General features: G+C 34.4%; 2 protein-coding genes across 2 annotated transcripts; both read left to right on the top strand.

The window, feature by feature from the left end:
• The first annotated feature begins 2,903 nt into the window (after nucleotides 1-2,903).
• LOC132040456 (uncharacterized) lies at nucleotides 2,904-8,975 on the top strand. Its single transcript, XM_059431095.1, has 2 exons — nucleotides 2,904-3,160; nucleotides 5,600-8,975. Exons 1-2 carry the CDS (start codon nucleotides 2,943-2,945, stop codon nucleotides 7,293-7,295), a joined length of 1,914 nt encoding a protein of 637 aa, XP_059287078.1. The 5' UTR covers nucleotides 2,904-2,942; the 3' UTR covers nucleotides 7,296-8,975.
• An 8,841-nt stretch (nucleotides 8,976-17,816) lies between these two features.
• On the top strand, nucleotides 17,817-26,090 carry LOC132039027 (serine carboxypeptidase II-2). Its single transcript, XM_059429570.1, has 10 exons — nucleotides 17,817-18,103; nucleotides 20,311-20,418; nucleotides 21,000-21,095; nucleotides 21,190-21,282; nucleotides 22,582-22,667; nucleotides 23,231-23,494; nucleotides 23,858-23,991; nucleotides 24,697-24,792; nucleotides 25,379-25,484; nucleotides 25,642-26,090. The coding sequence occupies exons 1-10, from the start codon at nucleotides 17,851-17,853 to the stop codon at nucleotides 25,801-25,803; spliced, it is 1,398 nt and encodes a 465-aa protein (XP_059285553.1). The 5' UTR covers nucleotides 17,817-17,850; the 3' UTR covers nucleotides 25,804-26,090.
• The last annotated feature ends 972 nt before the right edge of the window (nucleotides 26,091-27,062 follow it).

The following is a 27,062-nucleotide window of genomic DNA, read 5'->3' as shown; positions in this document are numbered from 1 at the left end:
CAACTCAAACAATAAACAAAACTAGTAACAAAACCGGTAGACTAAGGGTAGAAAATCAAAATATCCAATTTTTTTGTGAGTGTTGTCCGTCAAACCTCTAACAAACACCTCTTTGTATGATCCTCCTTGTAAGTATTTGTGGTGTATAATTAATTCTTAACGCTAAGTTTGAGTTATAATCTTTTTGTTCATTTAGCGATAGGCTTTTTAAGTAAATGTTTAAAAGCTAACTAAAACTCATTTTACGAAACAATATTCAAGTTGTTTGTTACTACATTCTGTTTGATTGTTATAGTTATACATCACATGCATGTTCTATACTTATTTGATTCAATTGTTATGAATTTTTTATTTAATGAGTCAATGAATTCACCACACATTTTTCATTTTACATATTTAGAAATAGAAGGGTAAGATGCTTATTTTTGGTCAAGCAAATGCTATTATAAGATGCTTCGTATTGAACCAAAAAAAAAACCCGAAAAAACCCGACTAACCCGAAAAATCCGAGAAAAACCAAGAGTGAAAAACCCGACTTTTGTTGGTTTTGTTTGGTTTATCGATTTAAAAACCCGATACAGTTGGTTTGGTTTGGTATTTGAAAAATCCGAACCAACCCTATCCATACGTACACTTAATCGCAACCGATCCAAGGTTTGGATCTATTATTACATCATTCACAAAAGGGTATATAATATGGGTGTTGATTGGATGAACATGGTGAATCCCAATGCAAAACTTAAGGTGCTTGATGAAACCACCGTTTTAAAAGGAAATTTCGGGACTCGCCTCGGCTCGCTTCGGGCAAGGCACCGACAAAACGCCCCGGGCTCACGTGTGGCTTAGTTCCCGTGAGGCTTATTCCCTAAGCGCCCGACCGTACGCCTTAAACGCGTCTAACGCCCAACGCTCGGCTCGCTAATCGTTCTCACACAAATTATATGTTAAATTTCTTAATTAAAATTGTTGACCCTCGTAATTCTATAACAAATGAATGGTACTAAATAGTTTTTCATCTATAGAAATAAGAAGATTGAGTGTAGCTCAAATAACAAGTCGGAGTATTGCATATTTACTATTTGAGAACATTGTGAGTGTAAAGTGCTCACTTGCCTTGGTTTTTGATCGGTTTTTATTTAAAAAATAACCAAACCAATTGAGTCGGTTATTCAAATTGTCAAACCAAACCAAACCAAACTATATCGGTTTTTACTATTCGGTTTTGTCGGTTTTTATCGATTTTTTCGTTTTTGTCGGTTTTTAAAATACATTGTAATCACTATCTAAATTTAAACTCATGTGAAATAGTATTGCCAAGAACACTACCCCCTGAAACTAAACTCAGGAGCATACTTATTCTTAGCAATGGGTAGTATTGCCAAGAACAGTAGAGCAAGCACAAAACAAATTGGTAGTATTGCCAAGAACAGTAGAGCAATTAGTTTAATTCAAAAGCATGGCCCAAGAGTATAAAAACATAATATAAATTGTAATGTTTTCATAAAAAAATTAAAATACATACACATATATATACAAATTTAATTTTTAAAATAATATATAAAGTCGGTTTTATTCGGTTTTTTCGGTTTTTTTAGATTAAACCAAAACCAAACCAAATATAATTTGCTTTTTAAATTTAAAAAGCCAAACCAAATCAAACCAAATAAATGTCGGTTTTTTTTTTCGGTTCGGTTTGGTTATCGGTTTTTCGGTTTTTCGTGTTCAGCCCTATCTAAAACAATCAATGGTAATGAAATTTGGTGGAGTGATGAGGTCATTGCTTACTTGGGTTTCTGGCTACGCACGTTCACATGTTACGGTCTATAGAAAGTATTGTCGGCCTAAAATGGATAAAGTTGAATTATATCTTATAAAACTATATTTTTTTATCCCATAACTTTTGTAGTACTATTTAACCGGTCATCATCAGCCGTTCTTTGACAGACTGCACAACTTGTTTTTAAATTGCAACAGTGGGAAATTTGGGTCCACCCATAACGGTGCTTAAGGTCTATTCGGGTAATTAAACTTAACCTTAATATTTTTTGTATAATAACACTTACAGTGTAAAATAAAAAATATTTTTACAGTATTTTTCTACTCTTCTCTTCTCTACAATATATAATTTGGGTTTAGACTGTGATTTAGGGGGTTGCTCCAATATAACGTGACAATCACAATCGGCCAATAATTCCTGCCGCACTTTGACTTCCGCTTCCGCTACACTAAGAACACGTAAGTTCTCCTTTTATGGTTTACACGCTATTGAATTAGTTTAGATTAATGTGTTATATGTAATCCTTCATTGATGCACAGTATAAGGGTCCCTCCATCTCACTTTTCATGAGCACTAGCAAACTATGCCCGTGCGATGCGCGGGGCCCAACATAATTAATTTAGTTACTCAATTTAGTTAGTCTTTATGGTTCGTATATTTTGCAAAAGATATTGCGATTCTTAATGAGTCTCCATATATTTTTTCTTTTCCTCTTATTTTTCTCCTTAATTTCTCAATTATTGTTAAAACTTATCTTAATTTGATTATATCTACCTCTTTTTATATTTAGTAAGTTGACAATTCAAATATCCTACATGTCAAATTTATAATCACAAGATTCAAAAGATATTTAACCTCGAATCAAAGGGCCTTTGAGTAATCTGACTTTTTCGAGAAAAGGACATAAAAGGTCCCTTAATTATGAGAGTAGATTCAAAATAATCCCTTAACTATACACTTAACATTTTGGTCCTTTAATTTTTTCACAAGTTAACAAAAATGATCCCTTAGCTATAAGCACTTAACAATTTTGGTCCTTTAGAGACTATTTTGAACCTAGACCATTTATGTCCTTTCTCTGATTTTTTCCCTTTCTTCGTTTTCTATAAATAAGTCCACACAGAAAGACAAAACATTCGATCTTTGTACTTTCTAAATTAAAATCATGGCTTTTAACTTGCCAAATTCTCCTTATAATGGTCCACCACCATTGGTTCTTGAATATAGTGATGATGATATGGCTCAAATTCATGCAAGTGCTGAGCTTACTGTTTTTATTCAACTGTTTGGTAGAAAAATGGGATGTTATCAGCTTGGTTCTTGTATTCATGGCTTTTTCAACCTTGATGGACGTGTTGAAGTGACTGAACATGGTCACTGCAGGTAACTTTATTGCAAAATTAATCAAAAAAATTCATGATCAATTTACTTAATTATTTCATTGATCATCTTTTTGTTTAACTATAAATGGAAAAAAGGGTCATATTTATGTCTCTTACTTTGAGAAATAGTGTTGTAAATATGTTTTTATGCATTAAAACAAATTTTCCCCTTAGACAAATATAGAAGGGACACGTGGCGGGCCAATGGTTTTAGTTGAGATTTGATGATTTTAATTCATCGGTTGAATATTTATGGATCTGCAAAGAAATTAAGTAGGCGTTAATTTGGACATAAATTGAGTGATATTTGAAAAAAATAGTATTTGAAATTAAGTTGAGTATTTGGGTTGATTTTGTGTTTGAAAAAGATTTAAAATTTTGTGACTTGTGAGTGGAACAAAAAAAAAAAAAAAAAAAAAAAAAAAAAAAAACTCATGTCAAATTTTAATTATAAACTGAAAAAGGGTCATATTTATCGCTCTACTTTGAGACAAAGTGTAAAATATGTTGTTTTGCATTAGAAGAAATTTACCCCTTAAGACAAATATAGAAGGGACACGTGGAGGGCCATACACAAAAATGGTGTAGATCCAATTTATTTTACTAGCTATTATCCTATTTATAACCCTTAAATCATATGGATTTGGATCTAAACTTAATGGTTCAGTTCAGATCCGATGATCCTGTATGTGTGAGTGTTTTTTTTGTTTTTGTTTTGGGGTGTAGTGTTGGTGTTGCTATCAAGAGTGTTTGGTCAATTAATGGGTTGAATATTATGGATCTGCAAACATACTAATTAGGCTTTGAACATAAATTGAGTGATATTTGAAAAAAAAAATAGTATTTGAAAATTAAGTTGAAAATGGTATTTGGAAGTTGAATTTATGTTTGGATATGCATATTACCTTGAAAAAGATTTAAAATTTTGTGAGTGGAAAAAAAAAAAAAAAACTCATGTCAAAAGGGCCTTAATATATATGTGTCATACTCTAATCTTAAACCCAAAGAACCATTGTTTATCTGTTAGTAATATTGATCTTGCTGACTATGTAAATAATTTCATGTTTGTGGGGTTTACTGGGTCGATGATAGTCACAGGGTCACATCACTCATTATTGTTACTCATAGTAATGGATGGCTAAATGAATCGGGTCTACACAATTTTGTATGGCCCTTGAAGAACGAAAAAAGTCTCACATCGGTGGTTAATGAGGTGGTGGGTGGCCTCTTTACATGAACTTGTGCAATCCTCCCATCATGAGCTAGCTTTTGGGGTTGAGTTAGGCCCAAGATCCATTCTTTACATGGTATCAAAGCAGGAACCATATCTTTTGTTAGAGTGGGGGGCAAATTTGTTAACGACAGGGCTATTTACAGTCGAAAACTTAAACAGATGGTATATTTAAACTATTTCTCAAAGTACAGGGACAAACTTGACCCTCTACTTTATTGATTTTCTGTCATTTTCTTGTTTCCTTTTTAGTTAGTACTAATAAATGCAGAGCATGACAACAAAAAACATAAATAGCAAATACATAGGTAAGAAATGTTTTCACAGATATATTTAGATACATCATAGCAGGATATTCCACTAATGTAATCATTGTAAGGTAAAACACCAAAGTTTATATTCTGCCAATGTAATCATTGTAAGGTGAAATACTAAAGTTTATTAGCTTGAGCTTGAACATAAGAGAATGTAGAAAACTTGATTACTTACTATTGGTTTCATGTGAACTGTTTGTCAAATTAGGCATTGGTCCTAATTCACACCCCAGATCAATTGGTCCAGTCCGTACCGATGGGTGGAAAATGCCCCCAGTCCATGAATGTGCACACACTAGACTGGACAATTGAATCCCGGATAAAAAGAATGTCCGGATCTGGGCATGAGGGGAGTGAAGAGAATATACCACATCAGTGACGGATGAGATTTCTGTGCTCCTTATAAGGCTTGGGCAATTCTCCTCCCTTTGAGCTGTTTTTTGGGGTGCGAGTTAGGCCAAGATTCATTTCTTGATACCCTTAACCAACACACTAGATTCGCCCCTGATTTTTATGTAAGGCAGGTAAACTTGTGTCTAAGGTGACGTTTTTCTAGTTTTTATTAGGAGAGCTCTTTAAGCATTTTTGTGCAAGTGTCTTTGTCCTTGATCACTTATTTGTTGTATGCTATATAAAGTAAATGAATCACAGAATCAAATACGCAGAGTTGAGATTGTTGTATAATGTCGTATATAAACCTGTTACCATTTCAAAAACAAAATAAAATGTCTTGAGTATATATATAACTGTACACATACAAATCTACATGTTCTTTTGAAATATGAGATTGTTATATTTGAGCATGACTTAGTTCTTTCACTTCCTTCAACTAGGTAAATATAAATTGAACAAAATCGGATAACAACCAAATTGATAAATTTGTATTATGTTGCAGGTACTCTGCCAAGTTCTCCAGCCAGGGGGATTATGATCGAGCTATTCAGAGAAGTAGCTGGCAGATTTCGGATCACCATGTCATCGAGGTTTATAAATGGGAGCCTAATTTCCAATTCGGTAAAGTGCCACTTCTTGCTGTTGGAGACTTTGTGGAAGCCCGCGTGGAAGGGCTTCCTGTTGAGTACTGCATAGACAACGCGGTGCTTAAAATTGGCAATGCTGTTTGCGAGCCCTTGGGTTGCCCCGTCTATATGGTTGATACTTTGAATGGTAAACCTCCTCGATTTTGGTTTCTGTTGACAGGTTCAACATGTTTGGATCTTCCTTTGCACGTTCAGATAAATGGTGGTCCACTTGTGGGATTGTCTTATTCTCGAGCACAGCAATGCTATCATTGTGGTAGATATGGACACTTCCGCAAGACTTGTCCTGAGCTCAATCAACGGATAAGATCTCCCAACCGGGCTACACCTTCCAACTCTGGTCCAATTCGAGTCCATCGTCCTCATTTGGGTCGACAACCAGCCCCAGTTTCTTATGTGTCACCACGTACCTCGTTCCCTGCAGAAACTCATGAAGGAACCACAGGTTCAGAAGAAAGTCATGAAGGAACCACAAGTTCGGGAGAAAGTCATGAAGGTACCACAAGTTCGGAAGAAAGTCATGAAGAAACCACAAGTTCGGAAGAAAGTCATGAAGGGACCACAAGTTCGGAAGAATGTCATGAAGGAACCACAAGTTCGATCACGCCATTTTCTCCTATAGAGTTCTTTGCTGGCTCCTCGGGTAGCACTAGTCCCTCGAGGCTAATTGAAGAAACGAAAATGAGTCCTAAGGGTGCTATGCTTGTTGAGAATGGAATGGAAAGCAAGCCGAAGTGTTACAATATGGGAGAAGAGGTTTCTGGAATCGACGTTGCTGTGAGAGTCTCTCATTTGAATTATCAAAGGGGAAATCAGCGCTGGGTTTCCATAACTCCCCGTGCTGGCGATGGGCCCCGTTGCTCCAAGAAATTGCTTTGCACAAGCATTGAGAATGCTGAGGACCGGAATGCAATCCGTGCAATAAAGGACACGTGCTACGAAAACAATGTTTCAATGGCGATTGTATTCGATAAATCCTCTGTGCTAAGCAACGACGATCGAATAGTCAGGTGCTTTGGTTTCTCTGATTCTTATTGTGCAGAAATGATATTTCGAAGGTTCAGAGAAGATGGCTCAGCAGTGGACGTGAAGGGTAATTGCTTGCTGATGTGGAACGCGGAAGAACTTCGTGTTAATGTTTCCCCAGTATCGTATGGTAATACACCACTTTTGTCCCAACATCTCGAATTTAATGCCTCGTGGGTGGTTAGTGAATCCGATTCAGATGAATCGTCCAATGGTTTTTCGAGTTCTGAAGGAGAAGGCTCAATCGGTTCATCTGTTTCTAGCGATGAATACTCTCGAAATGGAGACATAGATTCAGATGAATCCTCTTTGTTTTCTTCTGCTGGAGAAGGAGTTTCAAATGAATCTTCCGCCTCGTCTAGTTCTAGCAATGAATCATTGATTTTTCTTCCAAATGGAGCTACAGATTCGGAGGCATCCTCTTTGTTTTCGACTGATGCAGAGGAAATTTCAAACGGATCATCTGCTCCTTCTAGTTCTGAAGAAGGAAATGATTCATTTATTCTTTCTCCTAATGGTGAATAGGATAAGTATATGATTGAGACCACATATATCTCATGATTGAAACACTCTAACGTTTCCTTAACCGTACAAAATAGAGCAAATTTGATTGAGACCAGGGAGATGAGGGATAGGAGTCAAGGTTCTGCAAAAATTCAAGTCCCGATCCAATTCAGCAAGTCCGAATAGAGAAGACAATCAGTGTTAGTCATAAAGTTTTGAGCTACATTTTCTTATGGTACTTCTAATAATCGTCGTTGAAAATTCAATATATAGTTTTTTGATCTGCAATTTTGTCTAGTATATAGTTCAGTTCTAACCATTTTAGGCTGTAGTAATGTCAACTGTACATACTCCATACTTTTTGTATACTTGTAATTGATGTCAAGGAAGTTTTGAAGGCAATAGAACAAGATGTTTTTTAAAAATTATCTCCCTCTTATGACTTGTTGATTCTCTTGTTATAGCTAGTGATGGAACTTGGACAATATTTGAGCTTTATTTGGATAATGTCTGGTTTAACAATGTCCTTGCTAAATCTGATATCTACATTGCCTATTTGCTAAATTTGACATTGTACGTCGACATTATTAATTTCTCTTGTTTTTCAATAGTTGTTCAGGACCAGTTTCAGTTAATGTAACTATTTGCAGTGGAGATTATCACTTTGATCTTTTGTACTGTTGACTGTGCATGCCCTGTGTGCAAAAGGTCGTCACATAAGCTGTTGCTGTTGTGCACTAGCTAGAACACTTGTTCTATGACCTTGGGTGAAAGTTATCCAGTAATATTTACTTGTCTTCCTTTATACTGGACATTGTCTTCCCTTATACTGGACAATGATATTTATTGTGTTTCAGATAGGGGGATATGGAGGGTGATGATTAGGCTAGAAGGTTAGTAGGTAGTCGAACGCTGTCTAGTTTCATTTTTCAGTATTATTATTATTATTATTGTTATCACTCTCCTACTATCTTATTCTTCGCTTTTATTATTACCTGTTGTTTCCCTTGCTTCGGTTATCCTGTTGTTTGTCGTCGCTACTGTTCTTTTCTCCATTATTTTCAGCACGGCTTCTTCACAACTGCATTTCCTTTTCATACCTGATTTGATATGCTTTAGTTTAGCCGAGGGTCTATTGGAAACAACCTCTCTACCTTCACAAGGTAGGAGTAAGGCTGCGTACACACCACACTCCCCACACCCCACTTGTGGGATAACACTGGGTATGTTGTTTTTGTAATTAGTTGTAACCTTTTGTGTTGTCTGCTATTTTTCTCTTTTAATGAGGTAATGCCTGCATTTTAAGCTGACATAGAATTCTCAATGATCTCTAAAGTAATGTAAGATTTCATGTTGGATGTATAAGAACTCAATGACAGAGAATTGAACTGATTCTTGAATGAACTTTTCTTCCCTTAGTAACTTTACTGTATAATCCATGATTATTTGTATCAAAGTAAAAAACTGGTTTACTTCTCTTACACTTTATTGTAATTATGTATAGACTGTCATGAAGGAATATGGTGTTTTTACTCATTCAGGCTTCTTTTCCTTGGGTAGGAGCAACGAGCAAGCATTATACTGTCTCTCTAGATGTGTTGCATGTTCTATTCGTCTCGAAAAAATATTTACTTTGTTGTATGGCGATGAATCCTCTTTTCTATCTACTAATCCAAATACACATTAGGTTGGGGTCGTTTACTTTTGTCATCAATATTAGCTATCAAAAATCTCTAGGGATAGCAGACAGCTCTACCACTGCGCTATTGAGGAACAACAGAAGATTCGATCTCATATAGTCCAATTATATTGTTGTTTGTTGTATAGTCCAATTCATGTTCTCAACCCATGACCAAAAAAAACTCTTATAGCCCGTCCTACAAGCTAGCAAATCCAGCGGATTACTCAGCAGCTACATTAAGGTTGTAAGTTCTCAGCGAACCACAATTCAACTTAAATGGCAAGCAAGCTCATTGCCACTGTTCAGCAAGGTTTGAATGGAAGAAGACAAGTGGAGTTCCTCATCAAGTTTGATAGTTTGGAATTTGGAGGTACACTTTCTATATGGTACTTCCATTACATTAGTCTCTTAGCTCTCACAAGACAGCTGTTTTAACGGGAAGTGTGCATCGCGTGATTTGTGGGTCAGAGGCATGTCATAGGCTCGAATAAGAATAGGACAAGCCCATTATCCACTCAAGTTTTGAATGTTGAGCCACTAAGGCCCCATGGTTTCAAACTATATTTAGACATGCAATTTGAATATTTTAAGTTATATTTTCTCTTATAGACATAAAACCCCTCAAAATTGTGAAAACTATTAAAATATTTTCAATTCTTATACAATCTTACTAAATGAGCAAGTCATAGTTCATAACAAAATTAGTACACTACTAGAAGACCTTTCTAAAAAATACAACATCAATTAATCAAACTTTAATTCAATAAAAATGAAAATTTAACATGAATAATAATGTAACTCTTTAATATAATCCTCCCACATAAATTAAAGGTTGATAGACATAAATAAAAGGTTGGTGGAAGTTAATGAGATTGGTAAATGATTGATGGGGGTAATTGTTAAAAATATCTACCAACTTATGAGTCTTTTTTTATAAAAATATAAGTTTATGGGTTAAATTTTATATTTAAAAAAGTTGAAACCATGGTTTCAAATCATGAGTGAAAATGCATGTCCAAACGCTGGTTTGAAACCATAGTTTGAAATCGCATGGCCAAACGCCTACATGGAGTGTTGGCCTCGTTGGGGGCCTTGATGAGGTGTTGCGGAGAAGTTTGATCTTCAAAAGTAGCGTCTCATATTGACATGCTCCAATTAGTTTCACGTACAATCATTGAATTCACTAAAATAAAATAGAATTTAAATTTTGTGCACTGTCAATGTACACTTTTTTTATACCATCAGGTAATATTAACTGGTCTCTCAAATCAATATTATTTTAATTTCTTTTTCACCAATCAGTGATTTAATTACTCATCCGTTTCCTCACTCTTTTTGCCTCTTGTACCCATATCACAGATGTGACAGTAGTCTTTTTGCCAAATTTGTTGTGAAGATTGGTATCAACCTAAACACCAAATATTTGGAAAAAGTGTAAGGAGAAAGGGTATAGCATTAAGTTCTCTAGTGTATATATTCAATTTGCATGTAGACTATTTGAATTAGATAAATAAAGTCCATGAACTTTAGCACCAAAATCTCCAAATCAGTGATTTAACCGATATTGACGATTGAGTTTGAACAAAATCTATGAAGAAAAATTGTACTTAAATAATGTTGGAAAAGGAAATAATTCTAATTACAAGTACAACTTGGAAATAATTTTAGTTACACCAAAATTAGGATCCGACTTGCCTTAAGAATTTTATTTAGTAATTTTTTTTTTAGAAAAGATAATACTTTATTAATTAATAAGGTACTATGATTAATTACCTTCAAAACTACCTGATGGTGTGAGAAGCTGTGGACGTTGACCGTGCACAAAACTTAAACTCAAATAAATATAAATAATTAATTTCAAATTCAGTAATCAAATGAACTATGATAGAATCCGTAAGGGTCGTGGTGGGATAGAATAATCGCGGGACTAATTAATAACTATAACCAAATCCGGGATTAAATATTCCTGCATTTTATCCCAAAATCATTATCCTAATCCCCAATACCAAATGACCCCTAAAGTGTCACATTCTATAATTTAGTTCACATCAAACATTTGATGGCCATGCAACTTGACAAACATGGAGCTTTTGATATTATCCCCTCGGACTTTTGTTACTTATATTTATTATTAAAAGTTTTGTTTTGTTTCTCTTTTTGCACTAATCTAAACTAGACGCTCTAATCTAACTTTCCAATTGATAGGATGAATACGTCATTGTCCACTTTGTTTCAGTTTTTTTCTTGATGATTGTTCCATGTTAAATTGTTTAGTTAACTCAATTTTTTTTTTCTAATAAACTTCTAGTTTGTTAAATTATCTATCAAACCGTGAAGGTAAACCAAAATATGTTTGCATAACTTCAAGACTTCCTGATGAAAAATTGTATATGGGCAGAGATCTTATCTTGGTTCGTCGTTACAATTACTACATTTTAATTTTTAAAAGTAGTTAGTTCGAATTATTATTATCCTCAAATTCTTTTTTTACTTGCCAAAAGGCACCATAACACCAGAAAAAAATCAAATAGGTAGGTTTCTTTTTTCCTTTTACTTTTAATTTTATAAAAATATCTTAGACCTTATTGTTTGCATTTCATGAGATTTTATAGTTACAAAAATCTCATAACCTCTTTTAAGTTATATAAGTTTGGAAAGTATTAATTTCTTTCTTAAACTTGTTGCTCAGTCACAGTAGTCACAGACAAGATGAAGTAGTAATTATATAGGGTGAAAACCTATTTAAATCCGATACTTGTAACAATTCAATAAATACATGACACATATTATTTGTTGACACCCAATTTTGTCCCTCATCTATTCCGATTTAGTTCCGTGGGCTTCTAATTTCATTGATAATCTAAATACTTTTACTCACTACTATGTTATTATTAAAGCTGCCATTGTTTACAGGTAACGCTACTTTATTACAATTAGTATTTTAATATTACCCTCACATTACTACTTATTTATCACTTGTTAATCATAAAGATAAGCTAGATAACATTTTCTATACTATTATTACATTATCTATATATTTATAGTTTGTTATTAGTAATAAATTAGTAACATTGAATTATATCCTTATTACTATTAACTACTAATTGTATGATTATTACACATACTTTCCAAGTTATAATTTTTATGAAGAGGCATGAGAAATTGGGAAAAGGCCAACAATACAAATGGTCCAATTTTCGGCCAAAGCAGCCCAATCCGAAATTAAGACCACAACCCATTTGAATACACAGCCCTAATCTTTCTTCCTCACAGCCGCACATTTTCTCTCCCTTTCCACTCCATTTTTAGAAAATAACAAAGCTTCATAATAATGGCAGATTTTTGCCACTCCATTCTCGTGCAACGCCGTCCCTCATCTCTCTTCTCTCCCTCATCCATTTTTAGCCAAAACCTCAGCCCCTTTAGTCCTACACAGTCCTCCTTTCCATTCACACGCAAAATTTGTCCGTTCACCTACTTACTCTGTCGTTGACAGAGGAGAATCTCCCTTTTGTGGTTTCGAGACGCGGACGATCTTCAATACCAGAGAAGATTCGTCCTTTTTGAGCAAGATTCGAAGCAAAGACCTCAACGTTCGGATCTGCAAAGTGGTTGACTCAACTTTGAATTGAGTTCAACATCCCGCCTGAAATTCGAACCATAGCAAACCCTAGTTTTTTTTCATCTACTATAAAAAGGACCTTAAGTCCATAGCCGAAGAGGGGGGATGACATCAAAAAGTTTCTATTTTCACTCCTACTCTAAATCTTGGATTCGTTCAAATCTCGCTCTGTTCGGGTTTAGTTATTACTTGGGTTTGAAATTATTCAAGCTAAACTTCGTTTTTAAAAGGATACACAGCTGCGGCGGATATTAAAATTCTCGATTCGAAAGACCTTTTTGAGTCCGAGTTAGTTCGTATTCGAGCATAGATTCGAGGCCTCGACGCCCCGTTCGCTGTACCGCAAAAATGTAATTTTCTTCCTTGTCCGAGTTTTTTTTTTTAATATGTAGTTCAGTTCGTTTGAGAATTTGGATGGATTTGGTCTGTTGTGGTTTTTGTTGACTTAGATAGTAATTTCCTTCTGTTTTAGTTTATCCTTATTTTCGTAGTTCAGTTTGTTTGTGAGTCCGCGTCGATTAGTTTAGTTCTAATTCTTTGCGCTTGGATGATAATCTTCTATGCTCTGTTATTTTCTTACATTCCTCTCTATTGTTTGGTGTTTACTTGCTTGATTCGGTTTTGCTGTGTCTGTTTCCCTGTTATTTGTTTGGTTTAGTTACCATGTCTGGTTTAGTTCAACTTAGTTGTTATTACCTAGCGTGAGATCCATATCTTGTTAACCTAGTTGTCATGTTAGTTAATATAATTTGGTTATTATGCGACGCTTGTTTTCCTGTCCAGCTCAGTTGTTGTATTTGGTCAGTTTAACTTGATGATGCATAGAGTTGGGTTGATTCCTTGTTTCTTAGTTCAGTTTGGCTCATTAGCGGGTTACTTATAGGACTAATCTCTTCCTCCTTTATATAGTTGCTGGTTTTGTTTGTTGCATTACAGAGTGGCTGTTATCTAATCCCAAAATAAAATGATGTTTGATATAGATCTTGCGTGTTCATATCTCCTTCGGTCTTGAAATCTGTACAAGCCATGCCTCCTAGATTAGTATATTTAGGACTAGGTTAGTTGTATCTAGCCATGTACCAGCCCAGTTACCTCAATACACGCTCCTGTCTTAAAATAATTATGATACACTTGCTTAAAATGGACTGTGTATGCCCCTCATGCTCCGAAACTAGCCTGGCGTTATCCCTCTGTTCGAAGCCTATAATTGCTGTATTTAGCTAAGAATAGGAAATGCGCACAGCCTTAAGAATATGCTCCCTTAAGACCTGTCTTTACTTAGCTGTTATTGTATGTCATAACCTCGTGCAAATCCAAGTCTGTATTTAGCTAGTCTAACTGAATGCATATCCTCGCGCAAATCTATTCCCAGTTCTGTCTCAAGTCTTTCTCCCTTTTAAGATAAATTTGTTTACCTTCCACAAGATGCATTTCTCTTGAAAGACATTCTGAGTTCTCTCTATAACTTAATATTAGGAATGAATTTTCAGTTTGCTATACCATTCTATTTAAGAAAGAAATGATGATCTAGTATGGTTTGTGATTTCCACCTCACTTGAAATGTCGGGCTGAAGAACAATTGACGTTTGTTTGTACGTTTAAAGATCTGTTGGTTTGCTTGTGTTGAGGGAGTCCACAGTGAAAACCTCTCCATGCTTGAAATTTGTTATGTGCCAGTCGTATGTGTTTTTCTCTGTTTTTCTTCGAAGCCTATTTTAAAATTTATCCGAGGTTATCTTGCATAATCGCTTCCCGTGTTCTCTTTAAACTTTGTTATCGATGTGGGGCGGCGTAAACTTTGTGTGCTATTGTGAATATATTTCAGTTGGTCATGTATACCTATGTATATTACCGGTAAACCTTTATGAGAACACATTGATAGGGAGGCTAGATCGGTCATTATGGATCAAGCTTGAACCCTCCTCGGTGTTAGCCATGCCTGGGATTCGTGAAATCCCTTGGAACTTGTGCAACATCGGGAGAACGGGGGCAAAAGCTTTCCGATATTGACCTTCTATACATCCTTATGAGTGTGTATGCATGAGGTATACTTCAAATAAACATAGAGTATACATGACCTGCAAGATTTGTCTGAATTTATATTTCTTTACATGTTTAACATTATCCATCGCTCGTATACTAATTCTTTTTTTTTTTTTTATGCATGACTATCGTATACGAGTCTCTCGGACTTGTCTTCTCCGCATTTTGGCGTTGGGCCAAAGGCCCAATATGACTTCCTCCGTGTCAGCCTCCCTATCTGCAGCAAAAAAAAAATAGAAAACAAATCTGGGCCAAGGCCCAATAAACAGTGATAGCCGTGGCAGCAATACAAAGAAATCTACTGGGCTTAAGCCCAGTGACGTGAACAGTTCACAGCGTGTGGGCCTTAATAAATGGGCCAGATCCATTTAACCCTTTCCTCTCCTCCTTATTTAACTTGTTGTGTATTTTATTTGTTTTGTATGACTAACAACTTGTCTTATTTTATTTTTAGATGAATCTCTAGTAAGTTAATGGGTTTAGTTTAGTAATGGGTAGTTAATTTCACAAGTTACATTCACTTCTATTTTCTAAACTATTTATAGTATCTATAACATTTATTTGAATAATCGATTTTCGAATGGTATGCCTATATATTTTTGGGTTAAAGGGATCATCTTTTATTTTCGCCATCTTAGGAATTTCGAAAACGACACTAACACACAAGATATGAATTCGATTATATTTTACCAACATTTTCAAAATTTGCCCAAATTATACATATTTTAGCCGAAATTGGTTAAATAAAGAAGGATAAAGAAATAGAGAGAAACTTATAGCATATTTAAGAATATAAGTCTAGACATTCCTACACCATCATATTTGTGTAACATCATTTTTATCTAAAGATCACATTTGTCAAATCATCCTTTAAAGGGTTATTATTTATAGGCAAATCATCTTATTTTTACAAATCTCATTTTTGAATAACATTATTATATTTTTTTAAAGACTTTAGTAACATTTATAAACTATTTTCCAAAACATTTTAAATATTTACACTTAGCCTAATTAAATTTGAGTCTGGTCGGATTAACTATTATTGATGGAACTTAGAGGATGTCTAATACCTTCCCTCTAGGTTAATTGAACCCGTGCCTAGAATCTTTTTTTTGGTTTCGTAGACTTTAAAATCAACTTTAGATAATTACTTTAATTAACCGTAGGTGCCCTAATTCACCATAATTAATTAGGTGGCGACTCCTTTACTTTAAATAACCCCGAAATTACCGGAATGTTGTAAACTATTTTGACTTAGGTTAAAATAGAGTATGACATTATTCACATCATTAAATTACGTGTCGGTAAGTCCTTATGGTTATACACTAGGCTAATTTGTAGTCCTTCCGTTCATATTTATTTGTCAGAAATAATAATAAAAAAAATAATTTTACTATATTATTTCTAATTATTATTCTCTCCATCCCATAATAAGTGTCACCTTAGCAAAAAATACGCATATTAAGAAACCAACAATGAAGTGTGAAGTTTACCAAATAACCCTTATGTAAAAAAAATTCCTCTTGATGATTAGAGCATGCACAAGTAGTTTATCTTTTCACATTGGGAATCCAACCATCATTATTTAGAGTACGACTACCTCTTTTGTCCAAGGGCAAAGTCAAAAAAAATTAATCAATATATGCATTAATTTTCTAAGATGACACTTGTTATGCGACAAAAAAAATTAATTAAAGTGATACTTATTATGGGGCTGAGGGAATATAAGTCATCTAAATATTAAGGGATGAACATCTATTTTTAATGAACTGCATAAGAGCCTGCTTGGCTTAAAAAAAAGCGACTTATAAAAGTTTGAAATATAGTTCAAAAAAATAAGTTGGGGTAAATAGCCTAACTTATTTTTTCTACCCCAACTTATTTTTTTTGCTTATAAAAATTTCGTTTTCAAATTTTATAAGTTGCTTTTGGATAAGCTAAGCCAAATGGGTCGAATTATTTTTTTTGACTTATTTTAAGACAAAATGACTTTAAAATTTAGTAAACCAAACACTCAAAAAAGCTGAAAATAACTTATAAGCCAATCCAAACGGGCTCTAAGTAGTAGTGGAAGAAAGAATCTTTCTACCTTCCTTTTCTGTCTTAGCCAACCAATTGCATGATGTACACGTTACCATCATACAGGAGGTTGCAACAATCATTGCAATTTCCAAGAAAGCCCCCATCTTTTTTTATCAGCAAAACAAACAAAAACATGAATCATGTGCACAACACTGACAAAACAACACTAATCGTTACGTTAACAAATCATAATTGACCTCCATCTTTTTGGCCAATAGGCTTCCCTTTCCCCAAACGTTACAAGAATAAAGAAAGCAAAACAGTGTAAAAAGTACGAGAAAATAACAAAAATGGTCCGTTATGTTTGGAGGCTGGTTCAAAATACTCCTTATAGTATGTTCTGAACAAATTTGACCCTTCAAGTTTGTGAAAAAGAGCATTTTTAGCCTGAGTTAAATATTTAACAAACTCTATCTGTTAGATTTAATGGGAGCTTTGAAAAAAAAGGGATTTTGCGGGAACTCATATTTGGAGATATAGCTTTTACAAGTTTTGCCATTTTTGCTATATTTATGGAGCTTGGTACAACTTTTTTATGTCCGATATTTGCTATGTTTGGTATATTTTTTTCGTGTTTAGTATAGTTATGTTATAATTTCTGAAATTTGAGAAGACTTTCATGATATTTATGATTTAATCTTTTGTTTTTTCCGCACTTCTACTTAAATCTACAAATAAAATTTGTTAAATAGTTGACAGAGACTAAGTGGCTATTTGGCACGAGTATATTTTACTTTTTTCAGGAATTGAATTTTGAAAATTATGTTTGGGCAGAAAAATTTCGGAATTCAACTTTTGAATTCCGAAATTTAAAAAACACCAAAAAGTTATTTTTACTCCAAATCACTCACAAAAATTATTAAACAACTCCAATTTATATTCATGAGCAAACACTACTCTAATTTTCAAATAAGTACCATTGGTTAGTTTAAAAATAAAAACAACTTTTATGACCAAACAGGCCCTAAAAGTGCTCATTTCTGATATATTGAAAGGACAACACTGTTCAGAGCAATACTTTAGGGACTATTTTAAACCCAGACCCAACAATAAGTGGACCTCTTTTGTCATTTTCTTTAAAAAAATTACCTTTATATAGCCCCTTTTCTTTCATTATATCTTCTAGTTCATTAGATTCCTACCAAGAAATGTCAAATTTAATGTGGGCTTTTCTTCTTCTTGCATTATTTTTCATTAATGGTAGTTTTTCTGTAGACCCAAATGCACAAAAGAAATTAGACCAAGTTTTTAAACTACCTGGTCAAGGGTTTAATGTGAACTTTGAACATTATTCTGGGTATGTAACTGTAAATAAAGAATCTGAAAGGGCACTTTTTTATTGGTTCTTTGAAGCTGTTGATGATCCTTCCTCAAAACCTCTTGTTCTTTGGCTTAATGGAGGTATTATAACTCATTCCCATCTTGCCCTTTCTTTTGTTTGATTATATTTTCTTGTTCTCTTTTAGCTTGTGTTATGTTGTTGTTGTTTTTTTTTTTGGACTGTTTTGTTGTATATCCTGTTTTATTATTGCTTTATTCTGAGCCGAGAATCTCTCGGAAACAGTCTCTCTATCTTTACGAGCAGGGATGGATTTAGAGGGTGGTGAGGGTGTTCACCCGAGGCAAAAAAATAACATTGTATATGTAGGGTAGATTTTCTGTATTTATGTACATATATTAACTTTTAAATACCCTGAACATATATAATAGATCAGCTCAAGCGGTCCAGGGTGTTCAAAATTAACTCTAACATCCTAGGTTTGATTCCCAGGAACAACGTTATCTTTTATATTTAGCTTTTGTTGTTTTTTCCGAACCCCCGAGTGAAAATCCTGAATTCGCTACTGTTTACAAGGTAGGGGTAAGGTATGCGTAGTCTCTACCCTTGCCAGACCCCACTAGTGGGACTACACTGGGTATGTTGTTGTTGTCTTTTGTTGTATATAACAAAAAGGGTTAATAGCATTTTTGGTCCCTCAATTATTGGTATATTCTGACTTTGGTCATTGTGATATATGACTAAGCACATTTAACCTTCAAAATTTGATTACATTTTCTTTATTCTCTTTTAGCTTGTCTTGGGTTAGTTTTAGTTTTTTTTGTTTGATTCTTTTCTTGTATATAACATAAACAAGTTTAAGAGCAGTGGTAGAGCTAGGTTGAAGAAAGAGGGGATTAGTTGAAAAATTATACTTTACAAATAGGAGAGAAAATGACAAAAATGGTCCTTTATGTCTAAGAGTAGTTTCAAAATAGTCCCTTAAGTATGCATTGAACATTTTTGATCCTTTAAGTTTGTAAAAGTTAACACTTTTAGTCTCCATCAAATAACTCAGCACCAAGCTTTGCCCTTTCTTTTGTTTGATTACATTTTCTTGTTCTCTTTTAGCTTGTCTTTGGTTTGTTTTGGTTGTTTTATTTGTTTCTCTTGTTGTATATAACAAAAAAAAAAAAAAAAATAAGAACATAGGTTGAAGAAAGAGGGATTCCTTGAAAAATTATACTGTGCTAATAGGAGAGAAAATGACAAAAATGGTCCTTTATGCTTAAGTGTAGTTTCAGAACAGTTGCTTAGGTATGCATTGAACATTTTTGATCTTTTAAGTTTGTCAAAAAGTTAACACTTTAGTCTCCATCAACTATTTTGCCCATCTTTTGCCAACTATTTTGCCCATCTTTTGCCCTTTCTTTTGTTTGATTATATTTGACTTTGTTTGGTTATTTTGTTTTGATTCTTTTGTTGTATTGAAGAAGAGTGGCAGAGCTAGGACAATAAAGAATGGGAAAAATGACAAAAGTGGTTCATTATGTTTAAGGGTAGGCGTAAAATAGTCTCTTAAATATGCACTGAACAGTTTTGGTCCTTTAAGCTTGTTAAAGTTAACACTTTTAGTCTCCGTCAAATATTTACCGAAGAGATTTGTTAAATTTAACACAAACCCTGAGAAAAATGAAATTAGCGGGAACTCACATTTAGAGGTGCAATTCTTGTGGTTTTTGTTATTTTTAATTTATTTCTAGAGTTTGGTTGTAGCTTTTTGAGGTGTAATTTCTGCTATTTTTTCTTTTATATCTTTTTGGTGTCTAGTGCAGCTTTTTATGTTGCATATTTTAGAATTTGACGGGACTTTCTTGATGTTTATGGTTAAATTTTTTGTCCATTATTTTCGTCAAATCTAATGAACATAAATAGCTAAATATTTGACGGAGACTAAACTTGTTAATTTTTGACAAACTTAAAGGACCAAAAACTGTTCAGTGCATATTTAAGGGACTATTTTGAACCTACCCTCAAACATAAGGGACCATCTGTTGTCATTTTCTCAAAGAATTCATGTTTCGGTTAAATATAAGATGTTGAATCCCTTTGATGTAAGAGAAAATTCTAGTGAAGTGGCAAAGGGGTTAAAAGGTTGTTACTTTTGAATCCCCTTGTATAAATTCCTGACTCCGCCAGTTTTGAAGAGTCATCAATTCCCATATGCTTGAAGTTGAATGATCATCTTACTCTTGACAAAGATTTATTGAAAGAATATTTCTTGGTTGCTCAATGTGGTTGATTGTGTTATGCCAATTATTTGTTTGTTAATGATTTTGGGTTCTTACAGGGCCCGGATGTTCATCGATTGCCTATGGGTTAGCTGAGGAACTTGGGCCTTTTCATATTGAGGAAGATGGGAAGAACCTTTATTGGAATCCTTACTCTTGGAACTTAGGTATGTTTCACAAACTCCATCCTTTTTGCTACTGTTGTGAGATTTTATATGCTCGTCAAAAATGTCATTTTTATGAGATGTGTAACATGAGGCCCCTTCATTCCATTCACTTCAGCATTTTCAACATTAATACGAAAACTTTAGCAATTTCAAAACTTAAATTTTGTAGATTGTTCTTCAATTTCACTTGTTGTTTTAAATGGTTCAGTATGAATTTCATTTTCGGATTAGAGGAAGCTTAAATTACGTTGTTGGAGAATCAAGGTTTGTTTTGTTCTTCCTCTTACTGATGGCCCGTTTACATGAAGTGGGATATAAAATGTTTTCTGATGGTATCTTCTCGATTGATTGTGATAGCAAAGAGATTCTTGCAATGGTTATATTTGTAAATTTTAAGGGAAAGGACTAACATTTTTTTTGGGGAAAGGAGCGACCAGGTTCCAACTTATTTTAGCTAGTACTGCTGTCTATAAAGTTGTCTTGTTGTTGGCGAACAAAGAACGATACATGGATTTTACTCTTATTGTATCTGTTTTACGAACTTAGAACTATGGAGTCTGACTTAGTATCTATTTCTGCAGCTGCAAACCTGTTATTTCTCGACTCTCCTGTTGGAGTTGGTTATTCCTACTCAAACACTTCATCTGATCATCACAACAATGGTGACGCTCGGACAGGTAGTAATTTGACCTTTTGTGTGTTTTTTCTTTGGTTATTGTTCATATATTTCTGTAAACATGTATTGAATTTCCTTCAATTGTTGCATTACAGCTGCGGACTCTCTTGCATTTATACTGGAGTGGCTTGAACGATTTCCAGAATATAAAGGAAGAGAGTTTTATATTACAGGAGAGAGCTATGCTGGTAAAATTATTTTTCTTTAGCTACATGTGAAATTTCTGTTTCCAATCATTTTCTGGTTAGCTGTATCCAGTGCAATATGATTAGATACCCTGGTCAATTGATGGTGACCAAATTTATGACACCGAATCGCGAGAGAACAAGAAAACGTGTTCACTAGAAATATCTTACATTTCTACCAAATGGATCCGGAACTTAAATAAGGAGATACTATAGGCTTAATCAGAAGTCATTTAATCTTCAACTGACATTATGTTATTTGCTAACAATATTATGCTATTAACGGAAATATCAGGGAGGTTACAAAAGCGTTGCGCCTTCAACTGTAAGGTTTTAGGACATGGAGAAGTAAAACAGAATAGTAACAGGAAATAAAGGTGAGATTAGACAGGATTATGGTGCTCAAATGCACGCAAGTATGATATTTAGCCTTAGCCTTAGCTAAGATGGATGTGTAATCATACAAGATTAGATAAGATTATAAATGGTTATATCTGACAGAAGGTGCAAGTAGCATATATAATGTACAAAATGAGAATATGGCACCAGAGATGGTTTGGTCATATACTCATATCCTACGTAGACATCTAGACACTTCTTTTTTGATATTCAGACTTTTTTCTTGATCAAAATAAGTGTTCAAAAAAAGGCGAGATAAACTTAGAAAACAAATCGAGACAACTTGGGACCTATAATCCCTTTGAATCTAGGCGGACTTAACTAAGAATAAGATTTAATAAAAGCAAAATATCCATATAGGCGATGCTAACAAGTTGAACATGCCCAATGGAGCGGAATGGATAGAGGATTTATATGGTCGATACTAACTATTTGGATCGATTGTGTAGTTATTGTTGTTGTTGTAATCTTCACAGAAGATAACAACTAAAATTTCTACAGTTTCGCTGTACTACTTTGTGCATGTTTCTTCAGCAGAATTCTACTGTATGTTTCTTGGAAATTGAATTTCCTTCTTTATATAGGCATTGTTATTATTGTTGTCTGTTTTTTGATAAATATCTTTCTCCCTATGATTTATTTCTGCCGGTATTTTCAATATTCAATGATGTTGGGACGACAGCGATAATCTAGCCTCTCAACATTCGACTTATTTTGTAAAAAATCTAGCTTCTCAACATTTGATAGGATTTTATGCAAGCTTTATGTTTACTTGAAAGTTTTTAGTTCATTTCTGTTTGACAATGTTTACTTGAAATTTTTTAGTTCATTTCTGTTTGTTATGGGTAGCTCAATTCAATTACTGAAACAACTGTGGTTTACTTATCCCTGATTGTGAACCAGGGCATTATGTTCCTCAGCTAAGTCAAGCTATTGTGAGGTACAATCATGGTGTAAAGAAGCAAGTGATCAACCTAAAAGGTTTCATGGTATGCACACCTCTTTCTCAACCCAATGCAAAACGGTCCCTTGTGTTTGAGGGTATGTTCAAAATAGTCCCTTAAAGTATGCACTTGACAGTTTTGGTCCTTCAAGTTTGTCAAAAATTAGCACTTTTAGTCTTCATAATATTTACCGAATTCATTCTGTTAGATTTATTGGTAACTATGAAAAAAAAAAAAAAAAAAAAAAGGAAAATAGCGGGAACTCACATTTAGAGGTACAAATTTTGTAGTTTTTGCTATTTTTAGTTTATTCCTAGAGTTTGGTGCAACTTTTTGAGGGCACAGAGTTCGGTAAATAGTTTATGAAGACTAAAAGTGTTAACTCATGACAAAACTTAAAGGACCAAAACTGTAAGTGCATACTTAAGGGAATATTTTGAACCTACCCTCAAACATAAGGGACTATTTTTGTCATTTTCTACATACAAGATTATCAAAGACAAAACAATTTGCATTTATGTAGTTTAGTACTAACACTAAGTAATGAGCATTGCAGGTTGGAAATGCAAATGCAGTTTAGTACTAACACTAAGTAATGAGCATTGCAGGTTGGAAATGCTTTGACTGATGACTATAATGATCACTTAGGACTATTTCAGTTCATGTGGTCAGCTGGAATGATTTCTGACCAAACATTCAAGCAGGCGAATGCTTTGTGCGACTACCAATCATTTATAAGACCCTCAGAGGAGTGTGATAAGATTCTCGATCAGGCTAATGAAGAACTTGGAGGTATTGATAGCTACAGCATCTTCACCCCAACATGCACAGCCAAGTTTAGTATACTAAACCACTTGCTCAAAAGGAGCAATGTAAGTGACCAGAACTTTACTCTCGCGTTAACTCTATTCACTTAGTGTGCATGTTTATTTTGTAGTGGTAATGGTTAACATCATACTTTCTTCTATTTATTTCCATTTTCCTGTAGGATGATTGGGATGTTATCAATATGCTACCTTTTTAGTATAGACCTCTTAGATTTGATTGAAAATGTAATTCTAGAACACATGCTGCTTCAAAATGCTTTATATAAATCAGTTTGAGGCTTGTGAAAGAACAGGATATTAAAATGTTGTTACCAATCAAAAAAAAAAAAGAAAAAGAAAAAGAAAAAAAGAACAGGAGATTAAAATGTTGAAAAAGCTTAACCGATCAAATTTTGTGCCTTTAAATAGAGGGTGGGCCATCTGAGAAGAAGCTATGATCCATGTACAGAGCAGCACTCCCAGATCTACTTCAATCTTCCTGAAGTTCAGAAGGCTCTTCATGTTCATAAGAGAAACTCATCGTTCAAATGGGTAACTTGCAGGTATTTTCGTTTTGTTCATTTAGTGGATATCTCTTCCAGATCTAGGGGAATTCAAAGTTGCAACCTTGTAGCTAACCGAAAGTTGGTATCTGGAGCGAACGATATTTTAGCAGGCTACCACAACAAAAGATTTCTCAATTTGATTTCAATGAAAAAGAATTAAGAAAAGGCAATCAGAGACCAGCCTTGCCATTTCTTCTCTTCTTTAGCAGCAAGTTACTTTGTTGTTACTTTTCTCTCATTTCTTCCCTCTTTCTTTCAAATAAAAACTAGACGAGGATAAGAAGTGTACACGGAAAGTGGTTTGCAATTGTTTCAAAAGTTGAGGGTCGCTTGCCTTCCAAAAGAAAGAAAAAAGTAAGGGAGTGTTTGGTATGGAGGAAAGTATTTTCCAGAAAATGTATTCCAATTTTTCAATGTTTGGTTGGAAAACAGTTTCTCTAGGAAAACAAGTTCTTTAAAAATAAGGAAAATGACTTCCGTAGTGGAAATAGGGAAAACAAATTCCTTCGTACCAAACGCACCCTAAAGTCCATGGGGCAAAAGAGATGTAGAAGGGGATCTAATGCAATTTCTTTACTGTTTAACAAGAGCCAAAATGCATTTTTCTGTACGTTAATCTTCTCAGTGAGCTCCTTTGTCTTTTAATTCTGAATGTCTTATACTAGGTGGTGCCACGTATTTACTCATTTGCCCTACTTGCAGTGAAGAAGTATCCACTGGTTGGAAGGACTGTCCCAAAACAGTTCTGGACGTCTATCGTGAACTGATAGAGTCAGGCCTTCGTATTTGGGTTTTCAGGTGTGCTTTAATCCTAATACTTAGCTTTTCTTTCTCTTCTCAGGTTTACTTGTTAAGTTGCAAGCATTGAGACTTTAGGATGCAAAAAAGAGCCAATGATTGCGTTGAATGGGTTAAAATCTAGGTCCACAATTTGGATAGTTGGATTGGCCAAAGGGAATATGAGTTTTAATCCAGTCTCTCTGAGCCATACATGTAAGAAAAGGAAGGGTTTCAATTAGAGCAATTGGATTCCCAATCACAAGTAACCAAAATGATTGTGGGGAATAGTAGGAGTGAGGTGAGAGTGCCTCTGTTGCAAATATTTGATGATACTTTGCTCTAGCAAGTACTCCCTCCGCTTCAATTTATGTGATGTAATTTGATTGGGAGTGAGAAAGAAGCTAGACTTTTGGAATTTGTGAAAACGTGACATTAGATTTTTGTGGCTATAAAAGCATGCTATTAAGGATAAAATGGGAAGTTTAAAGTTAAATTGTTTCCAAATATAAAAATATGTCATTCTTTTTGGAAGAGACAAATTCTCCCACTAACGGGAGCTGACAAAATGCTGCTTACGTTAGTATCTTTTTTTTTCCTATGCCAGTGGTGACACAGATGCTGTGATTCCAGTTACATCAACCCGTTACAGCATAGATGCTCTAAAACTGCCAACCGTTGGTCCCTGGCGCGCTTGGTATGATGATGGACAGGTATTTTCGTTGCTCAATCTTGTTGCCTTTTCCATTTTTAGTCCTCTAGAAGTACATCTCTCTCTAGTTTTGCAATCTCGTACTTCTTGATTTAGTGCCAATGCTGATCCGGTCCAACTACTATCATACTATGATGATGTATGAATGTGTAAAACAGGTTGGAGGATGGACACAGGAGTACAAAGGGCTGACATTTGTCACAGTAAGAGGTGCTGGCCATGAAGTTGCTCTGCATAAACCGAAGCAAGCTCTCACTCTCATCAAGTCATTTTTAGCAGGAACATCCATGCCTAAATTGGAACAAATTAGTGACTCTTAGTTCCGCCTTTTTTCTTTTTCCAAGCTTATGCTTGTTTATCTTTAGCGGGAGGAAGCTATGCCGAGATGAGCAAAAACAATTGTTACATCAACTGCAGCTACCTGCCTTGACATTTTATAAAAACTCGATGCCACGCTTCTGAGTTGTAAGATTTTATTACTAACTTTTATCTAGAACAAGCATGAGCATACCTTCCTTTTACTTCGTAAGGCAGCTGAAATAGAACCAAAGCTATGTTGGATTTATATGATTTGTGAATGAATTATATTCTACTTCTCCTGCCATCCTATGTTTGTGCTTCATGAATTTCAGTACTAGTAAATCAGTTAGAATTTCTGGATGGCTGAGAGTGAAAAGTTTAAGTGAAAGATTTCAAACTTCAGATCTCTACTCAAAAAAAAAAAATTTGTATTAAAGAGAAATAAGGAATTAGCGGTGGCGGAGCCAAGTAGGTGCAAGGGGGTTCAACTGAACCGCTTTTGGTAAAATTACACCTTATATATAAAAGGTTAAAGTCATTTTCCACGTATATAAAAATGTTGAATCCTCTTGGCTTTTTCGTGTATTTACTTCTTTATATTTTCAATCGAATAATAATTGCAGTATAATCCACAACTTCATATTTGGATTAATCCTGGTTCCACCACTGAAATTTAGGAGGTTGTGGGTCACGGTCTGGGTCGAAACTAGTAAGAATGGAACGGGTTCAATTGATATTCCTTCCGTGGAAGAATTATATGGCCGCAAATAGGACAACAATTTTTTTTTTAAAATTATGCACAAACTATTGAATCCTTTTAATATAAGGAAAAAATTCTAGGTTTTTGGTAAAGGGAGCCTAAAAGTTATGTTAGGTCATAAGTTCAGATTCCAATAACATTTTAATGTCTCCACTAGTCAAAATGACACTCTACTACTAGTTATATATCCATCTCAATGCAGAAAGTATAAAAAAAAATATCATAATGTATATAACCAGAAAATTGATCAGGAATACCTATAGTACTAGTGGAGGATACCTTAGGAAGGTTTTTTTTTTTTTTTTTTTAATTACCGATCAGGAATACCTTGAGTACTAGTGGTGGATGCCTTAGGAAGGGTTTTCTTTTTACTGGTTTGAAAGGAAGATTGTGCCATGGTGAAATGCAAGACAAAATCGAAAGTAAGGAAGGTGAAGCAGTTTTGACAAAATTCAATACAGAATGTCCAGAAGGAGCATTATTGATGAATTGAAGACGGGAAGATCAAACAGTTTTGAC

Source organism: Lycium ferocissimum, chromosome 12, assembly GCF_029784015.1.
Source record: "Lycium ferocissimum isolate CSIRO_LF1 chromosome 12, AGI_CSIRO_Lferr_CH_V1, whole genome shotgun sequence".
NCBI classification, from domain to species: Eukaryota; Viridiplantae; Streptophyta; class Magnoliopsida; order Solanales; family Solanaceae; genus Lycium; species Lycium ferocissimum.
Note: the sequence above shows the minus strand (reverse complement) of the source record. Positions and strands in the feature narration are given on the sequence as shown.